The sequence below is a fragment of the Elephantulus edwardii genome, unplaced genomic scaffold, assembly GCF_000299155.1.
Source record: "Elephantulus edwardii isolate Elephantulus edwardi_28Jun2011 unplaced genomic scaffold, EleEdw1.0 scaffold00022, whole genome shotgun sequence".
NCBI lineage: Eukaryota > Metazoa > Chordata > Mammalia > Macroscelidea > Macroscelididae > Elephantulus > Elephantulus edwardii.
In genome coordinates, this window is record NW_006399772.1 from 11,224,267 (window position 1) to 11,239,875 (window position 15,609).

At 46.4% G+C, this 15,609-nt stretch overlaps 1 protein-coding gene across 1 annotated transcript in view; it reads right to left on the reverse strand.

Annotated features, from left to right (window-relative positions):
• Nucleotides 1–14,624, reverse strand: part of LAMB1 (laminin, beta 1) — an 82,225-nt gene extending 67,601 nt beyond the window's left edge. Inside the window, 6 exon segments of the mRNA XM_006882635.1 lie at nucleotides 5,295–5,368; nucleotides 9,231–9,366; nucleotides 13,205–13,380; nucleotides 14,426–14,467; nucleotides 14,470–14,584; nucleotides 14,586–14,624. Of these exon segments, the coding sequence (XP_006882697.1) occupies nucleotides 5,295–5,368; nucleotides 9,231–9,366; nucleotides 13,205–13,380; nucleotides 14,426–14,467; nucleotides 14,470–14,584; nucleotides 14,586–14,624 (582 nt within the window).
• Between the last annotated feature and the right edge of the window lie 985 nt (nucleotides 14,625–15,609).

Consider the following 15,609-nt stretch of genomic DNA (forward strand, 5'->3'; position numbering starts at 1 on the left):
GATAGGAACAAATATAGATCTCTTCCAGTCAGTTGGCCAAGTGGTCGTTCTCCAGATTTCTTGGCACAACTTGGTGAGCACGTCCAGGGCAGCATCAGTTAACTGAAATATGTCAATTGATATACCATCTATTCCTGAAGCCTTATTTTTTGCCCTTTCCTTCAAAGCAGCCTGAACTTCTTCTTTCATCACCATAGGCTCTTGCTCATATGTTGTTTCATGAAATTCTTCTGTGTCTTCCATGGTAGGACTCTTAATTCATGCAATGGATGGTGAACACTGTAAGACTGAACTGAACCGGATGAAAGGAGAAGAATGCAGTTTTCAAAGAACAATGCTTGTGGCAAGGTTTTTAGCTATAAAACAAGAAGGTGTAGGGAAATCAAGTAGGAAGTGATTTTAAGAAAAATACAATGAAGGTTTTAATTCAAACAATCCCAACAGAGATGGAAAGAAAGGGATGGCAGTGCCTGCTCTGAGAATTAAGAGAAGGCAGAATCTATTGAGTTGCACTTGGTGACCAATCAGATTGCAATGGAGAAGGAAGAGGAAAAGAACACAGGCACCCTCGTTCGGACAGTTGTGTGGGCGGAGCTGCCAGTAATAGAGACACGGGAGAGGAACATGCAGATATGAGTTAACACATGAGGTGTGTCCGGGGAACCCACAGGACAATTCCCACTGGACAAGTGAAAACTGTGGTTGGCTACTCAATTGCAAGAATAATCTCAAAATATGGGCTTGAGAATCATGTTACACACGTGATACTGAAATCTGCAATTCTTAAAAAAAGGGGGAAAAGCAAAAATGAAAAAGAGTCAGAGTATGAGTTTCAGAAAAAGCATCAATAAGAGACTACACTCAGGAGACCCGCTGAGGACATTACATCAATGAGCTATTTTTCTTTACTGCTTACAATGCATCCACCTTACAAAAGAAGAAACGGAAGCTCAGAGGTGTTAAATGACTGGCTGACAATGATAGAAACAAGAGTTTAGGTTCTGATCCAGGCTGAACACAAGCTGTCCACCCTCTCCCTGTGCCCCCCCCCGGCCCCACCCCCAGCTCACGGGGAACAGAAGACTGACGTAAGAATGTCAGAGAGGAAGCAGACAGAGGAATCCTGAACACCACGGCAGGACGGAACGGGGTGAGCAGGTTTGGCTGGAAAGAGAAAATTAAGCAGAATGAAAATAAAAATAGGTGAATGAGTAAACACTTCAACACTGATGAACATGGTAAGTGCATTATGGGAAGTGGAAGTGAATTACAATGGAAGAAGATCAAGGGAGTTAAACTGGCCTGGAGAACAGAACCTGAATACAAACACTTAATTCTGAATGAAAGTAAAAATGTAGCAATTTGAGAGCTAATAGTAAGAATTGGTGCTTGCCCAAGCCTACTCTCTCTCCTTTCTCTGTCTGACACAATGAGCCAAAGATAAGAAAATGGGAGATCCCCATTTTGACAGGTTCTTTGAAATGGTTCAGGCTTTTAATTTCTCTCCTGCTCAGGAAGGTAAGGAAACAATCCTTTATTAAACTGAGAAGAGGATGAAGCTAAAACTTTAAAGGGAAAAAAGAGAAAGAAATCGAACCACGTGCACGAAGCATGCATGACCTACCGCTCTCAGGCCAGGCTCCCTCCCAGCAGAGCAGCACTGGGGGAGCTGAGAGAGGGAAGCTCATCTGATGTCTCTGGGTCAAAAGGGAGTCAAGAGGCCAAGCCTTCAAGCCAGTCCTGGTTGCACTTCCCTCTCCCAGCCTTCTGGAAACCTCCAACCCCAAAGGACTACAGACAAGTTACCCAACTTCCTGTATGTTAGTAAGTGGCTGGAAACTGGAAGGACATATTTCTACCTCCTCTTTGTACTCTCTGATTATTATCAACCCCCTCAGGCCTCAGTTTCTGCATGGTTGCCTCCAAACTTAAAACGGATAAAAGAGCTATGGGTTTTTAAACATCTGGCTACTCTACAAACATGCACTGTATTTATGCACTTTTGTTAGCCTAAGAGAACCTAACCCACTGAACAATCGTCCAGTGGCATGACCACTGTGTGGAACTATGAAGATCTGTTCTTCACCCTCGTGGACAATCTCAGTTCCTTTCTTGTCTTTACTTCTCTTAAAGGTAACGCGATCCTTTGAGTGACTCACCTTGGACACCTAAGTAATTTCTGAGTCATTCCTTTCTCTACTCTTCTTTCTCATGTTCTGCTTTGAATCTTTCCAATTCTTGGTTCAATTGTGATTCTAAAGGATCCAACTGGCTACCCTTGGAAAACAGGAGCTCCTTATGACAATGACTTCCAAAAGCCCTTGTGGTAGAGTGTATCAGAGTACGACAAGAAGGGGGTGCATAGGAGTTGAAACACCTTTCTCAGTTACACTGATAGGACGCCTGGCTTATAAGAGAAAGCACTCTCCGAGGTGGGAATGAGGGCCAGCCTGTCCCTTATTAACGCTGCTACTGGTGATGTTCTTAGGTGACGTCAAGGCAACCACGACTCACAGCAACGCTAGGAAAACACGTGAACCCTCCTTATTCTATTCCTACCCTGTAGCGTCATCACCATGAGCTCACTGTGACAGTCTCTGTGCCGATCCATCTCTTTCTAGAGTCTTCCTCATTTGCTCTGACCCTCCACCTTTGCCAGCATGTTTTTTTTCCAAGGACTGAGCCCTCTTGACCACATGTACAAGAGCAGGTGGATGAAGTTTCACCATCCTTGCCTCCAAGAAACCAGACGCTCGCACTTCCTCCTAAACAGACTCGTTTCTTCTTTGGCAACCTAAGGGATTCCGAGTCCTCTCCAGCACCAGTTTCCCTAGCCTTCTCCCAAGTCAAAGAGCCCTGATGGTACAGAAGGAATCCTGCCACGCTGAGGGTGAAAGCAGCAGCAGACTTCTCCTGCGCAGGTCTAAACTTTGGAAACCTCAACAGTGAGTCTGGATGTGTTTTTCCTTGTTTGCTAGTGGTTTTTCTTAAGTCAAGTCCTCCACTAACACAAACCTCCCTCCTTTCCCTCTCTCCTCTCTGGTCTCATCCGTCATGTCCTCTCAGGTTATCTTCCTTTCATTCTGTTGCCAACATACTTCCTGCAATGCTCATGGTGCCCAGCATGGAGCCAAGGCCCCTTCTGACTCTAATCTGCTTTTTACTTTTAAAAGCTTCCCTTTCTGTCACTACCTCACACTTGAGTCAAATCTCCACACATGCTAGGCAAATGCTTCCCACACTGTGCCACTATTACGAGTGACTCTGCACTCAGACCGTCTCCTCCACCAAGTATGGCTGCCCTCCACCCTCCAGCTCCTGTCATTGAAATTCCTCTCGTCTTCCCTGGGCTGGGTCACATGCCATCCCAGACCTCTCCTGGTGAGGCTTCTTCCTCCTTGATCCCAGGCTAATGTGCCTCTCACCCTCCTCTGTGCTCACACACATAGTTCTTGTTTGAACTTCTGTTACAGCACTTTATGTCACGTGTTATAAGCTATTTGCGAGTCTATCATTCTCCTGAAAAGACTCGGCACTCCTGGACAGCAGTGACCATGGTACACTGGCAATCTTTCACAGGGTAAAGTGCAGGTTCCTAAGAAGAGAAGTTGTGGAATTAATTTATCCACTCACTCATTCATATTTTAAGGAGCATTACTATGTATATCAAGCACTAGCATGCATAACAACTACCTCTCAAGTGTCCACTCTACCCCCAGCATCAAGGGTTTCCTGCTCCACAGCAGAGCTATTCAACACCACTCAACACTGACACAGGGACTGTAACAACAGGCTCAGAGCAAAGCAGAGAGCACAAGGAGGGTGTTAAGGAAGGTTCAGATCTGTTGCTCACGGGGACACTATGAGCGCTAGTCAACTTGACAGAACCCAACAACAACAACTAATAATAATACAAGGTATTACTATGATCTCCATTTGAACAGTGGGAAAGTCAATTCTCTGGTCCCAAGAAGGGGCAGAACAGGGTTCCTACTACAGTCTGTAAAACCTCAAAAATGTTTTTCATAAGCTTGGAGTTGAAGGACATTTCCTCCCCCTAGCTAATGCCTTCTATCCATTTCTGCCTCAGTTCTGCCTCCTCCACTTGGCCTTTTGCACTTCTGTGCAGAACGGCATCTTTGGCCCATTGTATTAACTTGAATGAGTATTCAACTCCAGAGCACGTACCCAACGGGCTTCTGAATAGAAATGAATTCAAAACTCCCCATGTATGCAAAGAGTACAGTGTCAATATAAAAGACACATTACCAAAAAATTTTAGTAAATATGATTCTGAGTAGGCGTTTAACATCAGAATTTCTGGGTGGGAGAGACAATGGGTTGAGTGACAAGTGGCATCTGACCATACCACGACAGTCATGGTGAAACCTTCCTCTTGGGCATTGACAGCAAGTTACGGGAGGGGGCTCTGGATGAAGAAGAACTGAGGGCTAGGAAGTTCCCTGCCAATGTCCCTGCACATTACACTCTGTCTTCCAGACTCCCCTTTACTCTTCATCTCCCAGGCACTGTTAAAGGGCACAATGAGACTTTCTACAAGTTTCTTAATAAGTAAATAAGGTAAATCTACTCCTGGCAACTTTTCCCAACCTGAGAAGGTGTAGATAAGACCCCAAATCCAACTGACAAAGAACCATTCAAAAGGGATTTTACTCCTAGAAGCAGTAAGTAAATGATGGGTTTTATCTGCACCAACATGTACTTTCGGGCATGTGAAGCCTGTCATTTCCAAGCAGCTGTTTTAGAAGAAACAAAGGTACTTTGTGCAGAGAAATTTCCCCGTCCTGGAATCATTTTACATTTCTGAGAGTGAAAGGGTGAGGAAGTCCACATGGAAGAAGGCATATGCATTTCAGGAGAAACTGTTCCCACAGATTTTGCAAAATCCTGAAAACAAAGATAATATGCTTTCTTTTCGGTTAGCAAGCTCAGCATTAAAAAATCAACACAAGGGACTGGGGATTTACTTTCCAGATGTTTCACTGTGGTTTGGGAGCGAGTCAAAGCTGTCTCTTCTCCATGGGGAAATAAAAAAAGATATCCAATTAAAAATTTACAGTGGAATTATCTTAGCAGAGTGGCCCTGTCTGCTTACTGCCATGGAGCTAGAGCTAAATGCAATAATTCACACTCATGTTTTAAAAGTTGCTTGAGTATCTCAATTTACAGCTATGACACTATGTTGAGTTTTCAGGCAAAGTCACAACCCAGTTTGAAAGGGGAATGGCACAGTGTTCTCATGTGTCCCTTCTGAGAGAGTTCGGATTTCTTACCTTGAAAGTCATTATGAGGTGGGTAAAATGGAATTCTGCTTCCAAATCTAGTTGTATTGTCACATTTTCCACACCTAGAGGCAATAAAAAAAATTATATACAGATAGACAGACACACACGCGCACACACACACACACACACACACACAGAGCAGAAGGGTAAATAGGTACAGCTGTGAACAGTTGAAACTATTATTTAATGATGCCAAATCTAGACACGGATCATCATTAAAGGTCAGGTTAAAGTACCTACACTTTGCAAGCCTATTTTCTTAAATTATGTTCTTCCTAAGAAATCTTTTTTGTATGATACAGGAGACAAAGAGAAATAAACTTCTATACTGATTTAAGAGACAAATCTCAAGGCTGATTTCCATACATTCTCTATACTGATTCTGCCATTTCTACAGGTCATTGTGGGGTTCAATACACTGGATCTGCTTATGAGAACATGACATCTGGCAAAATGCCTCTAGTTACTGTCATGAAGGCGTCCTTTGCTTAGGAAGATGCCAAACAGCTTCCCAACCCTCAGAGCCAAGTGACTTTCAAAGGGGACAGAGGGAGGCACTTCCTGTGACAGTAGGGGGTCAGCTTGTCCTGAAATTCAGGGACTCAATCACCCTCCAACAGAAACACAAATACTTCTTTTTCCCTTGGCAACAGCAAAGCAAAGAGGGAGGGGGAGGAAGACTACTGCCCTTTACTAACTGTATTTCAATTCGGCAAAACCATCTAGGATGGGGAAGTCTTTGAATACGCTTCCACAATTGAAAAACAATGCCAAAGAGACAAAGAGCTGGTCGAATAAATAAACTGGGCCAGAACAAATACTAACATCTCCCTTTTCAGGCCAGAGCCTGAACAAACAAATGAGCCTTTGCACTATGCCCTGAGGGTCAACGAGGCCCAGCTTTAATTCACTAAAGAGGCCACTGGAATTCCAGGGATGGAAGAAGCCCCCTCCCCAAGCCCTAAGGCCCTCAAACCAGCCCCTTGAATAAAGGCAGCCTTGCCCTGTTCGTGTCTCTAGTGTTTGAGAAAGCATTTGGGGACCATCTCCCCCCAAAATGACATCTTAAATGCAGGAAGACGGAATGTGTCAGAATGAATCATGTCACAGGAGGGTGTATTTTCAGGAAATCAGTAGAATCTTTTGAAATAAATTCTCCCACTGGACAACTGCCAAGCCCATTGAGGGGAAAAAGTGGTCACTGGAACGGATATGACTTAGCTGGAATGCTAAAGAAAAATATTATCATTATATTAAACAGCCTTATCTAACTTGTTAAAAGAACCATTTTACTGTGGATACTTTATTTTGGGAGGGGAGCATGAAAATGTTAGCAAGGCAACAAATATGTCTCTTCTCTGTGAGGCTTTTAGAAACCTGCAATATTTGCTCAAAATTAAAAGATAATGAAATAATGCAAAGCGTAAAACAAGGCTAGAACTGTTTTTGTAACACAGGAGCATAGCCTGCAATGCACTGACCCCAAACACACTGAATTTTATATTTGAAACCTGAGAAAGGATTAGTTTTGTTTTTGTTTTTAATACAGGAAGAAAGGGGAAAAAAGAATGAAACGAGGCCATTCTTCTGTAGTATAGTTGATGATGCCAAATCTAGACACGGATCATCTTTAAATGTCGGGTTAAAGTACCTACACTTCCCAAGCCTGTTCTGTGACTGCGCACTGATGATTTAGCTCCGCCATGCAGAAGCACAACTTGTCCAAAACACACAGAAAAGATACAATCAAACTCAGTCTTTCATTGTGAATTCTCAGACAACTTAGAGGTGACAACGTAGTGTTTCACAGCCCCAATTTCTGAAGACAAATCTGACCCAATCTCCAATCTCCTACGCGAAAGGGGCAGTAAACGTGAGCCCAAGGAGCTGCAAAGTCCTTCCTGGCACTTAATGTCTTTTATCATTAAAGGTGTAATTCCTGAAATAACTGCAAACACTGCTTCGAGAACATCTCCATTTGACCCTGCAAATCCACTGTTAGGGAGTTGATTCCAACTCACGCGTGACCCTCCTCTTTACAGGGGAAGACAACTACATCTTTCTCTTGAAGAGTAGCTCGTGGATTTGAACCGATGACCTTTTGGTTAGCAGCCCAACAACATGCAATATATTACACTAGTAGACCACATGAGAAAATGTTCCCCTGTCTATCAACTCAAGGGAAGGCAGTCTTGACTCTAACTTTCAGGCAGTCATTCTTCTGGAAGACATGCGCAGACAGGATATGCTCCGAGTCCCTGCTTACTGTAAGCTCTTGGCTATTTCAGAAAGTTCTGTGACTCAAGTGCTGTTTTTGTTGTTAGGTGCTGTCGCGTCAAGCATGACTCATAGCAACCCTATGCACGATAGCTCTGAACCCTGCTCTATCCTGAGCCAATCCCACTGTCTCTAAAACACCTACTCTCATTACCCCTGTCACTGTCAATCCATTTCATTCAGGGTCTTCCTCTCCTGTGCTGTTTCTCTACACTTCTGACTCAATTGCAAATAACTCTCTGCTTCACACTGCACTGCCAACCCAGAGGGTTTGTTTTGTTTTTTTTCTGTATGAATTAGCACAGCTCTCAATGGTATGCCAGGGAGCTCTGGTGGCTTGGTGGTAAGAAGCTGCACTGTCATCCCAAAGGCACACAGTTATACCTCTCTACCAGCTGATCCTTGGGAGAAAGAATGGACAATCTCCTCCAGAGTAATTTACTGTCTCTGAAAACCCGCTACAGAGCCAGCTATGGATTCATTCTAACTAGATGGCACACAACCCCAAAACAGCAATGACATGAGATTCCTGAAGATCAAGTCTCTTTCAAGCAAGTTTCAAACCAAAGGACTGCCACAGTCAACCTATGGTTAACCCTCTCTGTGAGCTCTGATGGCGTAGACTCAGGGACCCATATTTCTAGTGGTTCGAGTTCACCAGCTACTCTTTGGGAGAAAGATGGGACAGTCTCCTCCTATCACAATTCACAGGCTTGGAAATCTCACGGAGGCATGGAGGGTCCCTACAGGTTGGAACCAACTCACTGACAGTGCGCGTGCATTTGAGGAAACAAGAGTCTTCAAGAAAACATATGTAATTTAATAGTCAATGACGAGATAAGGGATTTTTTCTTTACAGAATGATGACTTCAAGTATCAAAAAACTTCCCAGATGTTAAGACTCAGAATAAGGCAATCGAGGGGTGTCTAATGCTTCTTACGTCCAGGTTTAGTTTCAATGCTCTGAGAATTGTTTCTAATTTGGTGAGATTTTGTGTTCCTCAAATCTCAGCATTCAAGTGTGAAGCAAATGTAAAATTAATGCGGGCTCGATTACAGAGCGATCGTAATTCCTCCTTTTCAGTGACTTACTAAACCCATAAGCAAAGGACAAAGAAAGGAGAGGGGCTGGATTCACCCACTCACTGGGGACACTTCGGCTTGAGTCACGTTCATGCAGACAGAGGCTTGGAAAGATGACATCACAGTGCTCACGCACAATACTGTATTACATTTTCTCAAGTTTGGGGGAGGGACACTCTTGCCCTGTTCTTTCCTTAGGAGTTGAGCAAAATGAAAGATCCTATGTTTTGTGGAGAATGAAAGCCAGATATCCAGGCCCTTCCCACGCCCTCCTCAGGCTGCACCCTGAGCCCCAAAAGACACACACTCCCCTAAAGCTCCTCAAACGGTGATGACTATGAAACACGTCTTTGGTTGTGCATGAAAGACTGCATTCTTATAGGAAGTGCATGCTTCAGAAGAAGGATCAGATTTTACCAAGAGAAGTTAGTGCCCCAGGCAATAAATCTGTCACTGGCAGTAATTACAGGACAGAGAAGCCATGGTAATTACACACACTCAGAAGCCCATAAACCCCATCCACATTACCCTCCAATCACAGGCCAATGAACACCAACCACATACCATTTTCTGATTGCCACCAAATCTTTAGGCGGTTTGGAGCAAAGGTAGTGACCACATTTTCAATGAGATGACTATCAGGATTGAGGGTCTCATGATACGGATCTTGGGAATTGCATATGAAGCATTTTTTATCCTCCTGAAAACAAAGTTAATTCATCAGTACTCTCACAAAAAGCATGTTCATGCGTGCGTGTGTGCGCACACGCACACACACCCCCACCATACACACACACTCTCTCAAAAAAAAAAATGTAAAAAGAAAAATGAATGTGCTCAAAATAACTTATATCATGTGCCTATTCCTTTAACTTACCAAGGCTGAAATACTCCTGAGAAGAATTTCTTCCTCTCTGAAAATTCAAGGTCAAAAGCAAAAGAGGGCATTGTTTCCACAAGCTATTAATTTAATAAAAATCAAATTTCTATGCTGAAACCTTAATCTCAGTAAACAGCCAGAGCGGCTTAATCGAAAGGCAAAAGAGGTATTAGACAATTTTTTGCTGATATAAAGCAAACTGAAAATGAAAGAAGAGAGCAATTCATTTGACCTGATTTTCTAAAACCTAAATAAGGACAAAACCAGCTATTAAGAAGCAGTATTTAGAGAGGGCTTGGGATTTACAGAAGAGTTTGTAGCTTCTAATCTGCTCAATAAATCAGAGGTGGTGGCAAGCTCAGAGAGTCTGGGGTGGGGAAAGGCACACCAAGAGTTTCCTGCTGTGCTGGGGGCCACCGTAAGCTGGAGAATAACCTACAGAACTCAAAATAGACGTGTACTCTCGGAATTAGGAAAATTTAAAAAATGGCCAAAATAAAAAATCAGAACACCACCCTCCAGCCCCCACCTCCAGAAGTCTTTGAGTCAATCTCAACTCACAGGGACTCCATGTATGTCAGTACACTTGGGCTGCACAGGGTCTTCCATGGCTAATTTCTCAGAAGCCAGTCATGGACCTTAAGAGAATTCTGTTGGTGTCGTTCACAGAGTTGTGCTGCTAAGCCAAAGGCCTTGCCTCGCCAGTGGTTCAAAGCCACCAGGGACTCCTCGGGGAAAAAGATGGGGGGGAAAAAAATCTCCTCTCATGCAATTTATAGTCCGGGAAATCCAAAGGTAGGCCATGCAAGTTGGTCAGGACTTGATTGCAATTAGTTTGAATCTTCTGAGGTGTGGACTCAAGCCTTTTGATTAAGGGCTGGATGTGTTAAGAGTCTGCACCATCCACAAGCTTTGAAGTTACTGTAGATTTAAGGCTTCAGGGCACAGGAGCCCTAGTGGACTAGCGCTAGGGGAAAGACAAGCACTCTCTTCTCATAAAGATTTACAGCTTTGGAAACCTGCGGGAAGGGAGGGTCCCGATGGGTCAGAATTTACTGGAAATTAGTGGGCTTTTTGGGGGGAGGTGTTAAATTTTAAGATAGTTTTAAATTTCATGTCTCAATTTCCTTAAAATGGGAACCACAGACTTGCCAGCTGTGTCGCCCTGGCTGTTGGGTCAGGAGAGTGCAGGGAACCCTCTCTATACTTCATCTTTGTGGATCCTAAACCATAGGGCGTAATGGTTCTCTCTGCCATATGGTGCTTTGCTCTGTGCTTCAGTTCCCTGAAATGCATCTTATTTATTCTTAAGTCTGAAACTAGTAAGCCTGAAACATAGAAAGGCCTACAAACAACACTTGATGATAACAGTCTTTCCAAATTCATGGACTGTATTTTTAAACTATTTAGTTAGTTATTTGAGGAGGTCTGGTGGCTTAATGGTAAGGAATTGTATTGCCAACACAAAGTTATGTGGTTCAAATGCCCATCTTTCTCCCTCAGGGCAGCTGATGGAATCAACTTCCATGTAATTTACTGCCTCTGAAAATCTGCTGGAGTGTCAGTTATGGCTCGATCTGACTCAACGGTACAGAAGAAGTGAGTTACTAGGAAGCTCTGCTGGCCCAAGGGGTAAGAAATCTCTCTGCTAACCCAATGGAAAGCAGTTCAAATCCACCAATTGCTCCAAAGGAGAAAGACACTTTCTTCCTACGTGATTTACAGCCTCTGAAAACTGCATGAGTCAGCTCTAACTTGACGGCACACATGAAGGTCAGTTATTCATTATTTTGTTTGTTATTCCTCAAAAAAAGGATTAGGGTAACAATAAGATGTGTTAACTAAAAAGCACTATGCACCTGTGAGTCTATCTAGACTTACTGTCATTAGGTGCCAGCAGACTCACAGCAGACCCCATGTGACAGAGCAGAACTGTCCCTTGGTGTCTCCTAGGCTGTAACCTTTACAAAAGCAGATCACCAGCTCTGGTTTAAGGAAAGGCTTATGGGTTAGAACCCTGAACTTTTCCGTTTTTAAGTGCTTAACCACCATGCCACCAGGGTCTCTTATCTAAAAAAAGTAGAGACCAGACCATTAGGACTGCCATGGAATGCTAGGCAAAGCCAGCCCTGCTTCAGTTCTGCACTCATTAAAAGTATAAGAAAAGTATATGCTCGTTTCTTTCTTTTAGGTCCTTTCAACTGTGCTGGCTTAGTCTGTGGAGAGCTGAGCTGCTAACTCAAAGGTGCCTCTTTGGGGGGCGGGTTCAAATCCATCAGCCGCTCCATGGGAGAAAGCCTGAAGATCTTTCTCGTGTGATTTACAGCTTCAGAAGCTCAATGGAGGATCAGCTATGATTCTGTCCCAACGTGACAGCAATGAGAGTTTTCATCTGTGAAAAGTGAACCGCACTCCACAATCTGCTGCTTAATCACAGAAAAAACTCCAAGGGTCCTGCTCTACTTGCTTTGAAGACAAATAGTCCAATCTTACACTCTGGTCAAAGCTGGTTGATTCATTTACAGGATCTCTGAGGGGCAGTACTGTATTTTAGGTGAAAACTGAATGCTAATATTAGAAAGGGTAACATCTACTGCCTTCATTAAAGTGTAGTCAAGGAAACTAGTTCCGGGGAACAATTACCAGAACTTCAAAAAAAGAGAGGGTAATTATAGCCTCCTTTCTAATCAGGGGGAAGCAGTCTAGACATTTCTGTAAAACCTGGAAGCTAAGGCGTGGAATTCCCTTCACCACATTCTTTCAGAATTCTTTCATATTTACTTTCTCAGGTTTTTCTGAACAGTTTCTTTTGAGTTTTATAAAAATTACTCCATTTTAGGCTGCTCCTGGGCAAACCACATGCTCTCTGTCCTGCTCAAGGGCAGGTACGAAAGTGGGTGGCGTGGCCAAATTGGAGCAACTGACCTGGAACTTAATCTGCACATGACACCAACACAGGCAGTTTGTGCTGGGGGCCAGCTGCAGTCTGTCTCTCTCTTAATTGAGGAAAAGATTTCTGATTATAGATACTTTGTAAGCTCTTATACAGTTAATTTTGACTTTGAAAAATTATGATCTCTGAAATCTGAAAAAAATCTGGATCCAGTTTTTGGCAAAACCCCTTTTGAAAAGTAGACTTCTGGAAACACCGAAAGTTCTTCTGCCAGGGAACCACGGAAAACCTGGGCATTTGGGGGGGGAACCCCCAAACCATTTAACCTGAACATCTGACAGAAAAGCTGGTTTGGTCTTTGGGGTCACCACACAAGGCATGTGTCAGCGTTGGATACCCGTTTCTCAAGGAACACTATGGGGGAAATCCAACACTGCTTAAGTATGAAGGGGAAACTTTTTCATATTACAATTATGAAAAGATCCTATTATTTTCTTTTAAACGGGACTTTGGGAGGTCAGGTCTATGCAGGGCGCACAGCAGCAGGGGAAGTGGCAGGAAATGTTTGGCGGATGCAACTGTGCAAACTGAGCTTGCTCTAGAGAGAGCGTGCAACCAGGCTAATCCCGGGACTCCGACTGGCCGCGCTTCCTATCAGGGTTGCTGACAGGATGCGGAGTCCCCAGGGCCTGCCCCTTGTGTCTGGACTGGAGGCTCAGGCGGCGAGTGCCAGCTGGGAGCTTGAGCGTGTCTCTCAGTTCTCACCTGGAGGTGGCTGACGATGCAGTAGGGCTCAGGCTTGTGCAGCCCGCATGTTGAGGTCACAGAGAGCTTCTGCGCTCGGCCGATCAGAAGGTCGCCTGTGGCCGGGTAGCAGCTGCCCTCTGCACAGCCGTAGCTGAACTCAGGTTCTTGAGCGCGCACCTGGGCTTGGCACAGGGCTGCACAAGGGGTTGGTGACAGGGAGCGGGGACGAGGGAGAGGGAAGTGCAAATTCACAACAAAGCGGAATGTTCAGAGGGGATGAAGACACAAAGGAAAAAAGAGCGGAGGGGACCAGGAAGGGAGGCAGAGGGATTTGGTGAAGAGGAAGACACAGAAACAAGGCCACGTCAATAGGTTTTTCCATTCGCCAAGAGCATCACCCTCCTCCCCACACAGGGCACCCACCCAGTTGTGCTCGTGAAAACAGCTCCCATCACAAAGTGTGGTTGTGTCAGTGGGTGGGCCACTTCGACGTGCCAGGGGCTGGGCGCAGAAATGTCGGCCACCCAGCACCTCACCGTGGCGCGCGTGTAACAGTGTGCGCGCACCGCGTGGATGCGTCCGCGTGCTCGCGGCAGCCTCCGCGGAGTGAATGAGCGTGTGTGTCCGCCGCTGACATCTGTGTGCGCCCAGCCAGAGAGCGTGTGAGTCCGCGTATGCGCGCGCGCGTGTTGCGGGCGTTTGGGCGCGCTCTAGGAGCGACGCTGGGATTTGAGGCCCTCTTCCCGGCGAGGGGCGAATGGGCTGCCCTGCGGCTCTAGAGACGCTTGGCCATCACCGGCGCCTCGGGGCCCAGCTGTTCTGGTGCCATCCCGTGGCCAGCAGAGAGCGTTAATTAAAGCCACATGGCTCCAGTCTGTTCCAGGACGAAGCCTGAGCTGGGTTCGGGCACTTTCTCGGGAAAAGGGCACCCCGAGATGACACGCGGCTAGCAAGGCACTGCCCCCTAGGACCCTGCCCCCTGTGGCAGGGACTCCCCAGCGTGATGGGTCGAAGGTGCAAAGCCCCGAGCGGCGGCCGCGGGCGCCCAGGGATGCAGGTCCGCGCGCGCGCCGTCTCCAGCCCCCTCCAAGGCCAGGGCGATGGCGTGTAATCCCGGGGGCAGAATTTCCTCCTCTTGCCCTCTCCAATTCCTCAGACTCCCGGACGCAGAAGCAAATGGTCTGAGAGTTACCTCCCCCAAGCCAAGGTGCCCATGCCCCACCGTTCCCACGGAATTACCTAAGAAACCGAAAGCCAACACCTGGAGCAGACCCATCTCTCTGCAGCCGAAGGGGACCCGGCGGCGGAAGAGAGAACGCGCTTGGAGAGTAGAGCCGCCTGCCCTTTCCCCCCGTCTTCCTTTCTGGAGAGGTGGAGGAAAAGGGAAGGGGGGGAAAAAAGAGGCAAATGTTCAGAGAGAGGAGAGGGGCCCTTCCATTTCCTGCCGCTCCCACGGAAGCCAGGGGGTGGGGAAGGGGAAAATCGCGCGGCCACTTTGTTCTGCTCACCCCTGGAGCCTGCGCTCGGCTCTCCGGGCGGCCCCGAGCCCAAAGAAGGGAATTAGAAAGTTTCGCCTGGGGAGGGACCGAGGGAGGAGCCTCTGCTCATGCGCACACGGCGGGCAGGGGCTGAGGGGGCGGGCGGCGGGAGGCCACAAGTTGGCCAGGAGGGGTGAGGTCGCGGGCCACCCGCCGGGGCGCCTCTTTTGTTTTAAGAGCGCGTCTGCTGGCACTAGCTGAGGGGCTCTGCCCTTCTAGTTCCCAGCGAGGGGCTGCGGGGCTGTGGGGGTGCACCGAGGGGTCGGGCATCCGGGGCCGGGACAGGGGGCTGGATGCGCCCGGGCGGGTCTCCCAGGTAGGTGTGCAGATAGGGAAGCCAGGGGGTTGGATGGCGACCTACCGCGGACTCGTGCATTTACATTTGTAAGGAGTGAGTCACGAATAGGTGCCCAAGGCCAGAAACTCTTGCTCTGCGCGCTTTGGGAGGGCGGGTTAACCCTTTCCTTAAGGAGTTAACCTGCCGGTTTTATTCACCCTAAAGATGAGACGTCCTCTGGGTCATTCCGGACGCAACAAATACAGTATCTTCACGAAGGGCGGAGACGTACTGTTCCCTGTGGAACACACGTGCGCTCACATTTTCTTTGGGATCTGCCCTTGATCAAAACCGCCCAAGAAATCCGAGCATCTGGGTCTGTATTCACAAGTCTGTGTCTTGCTGGTTAAGTTAATGTTAGTGGTTCTCTACCCTGTCGACGCGTGTGTGTAGATGGAGCCTGGAACTGCCGTTCTTTAGGAAGTGGTTCTGCAGAAACATCTTCTGGACATTTCCAGGAAGAAACTCAACAATTTATCAATCCGAGGCACACTTAGGAAGATCTGAGTGTGATCCGTCTGATTAAATTGTTGTTATGTGCTGTCCAC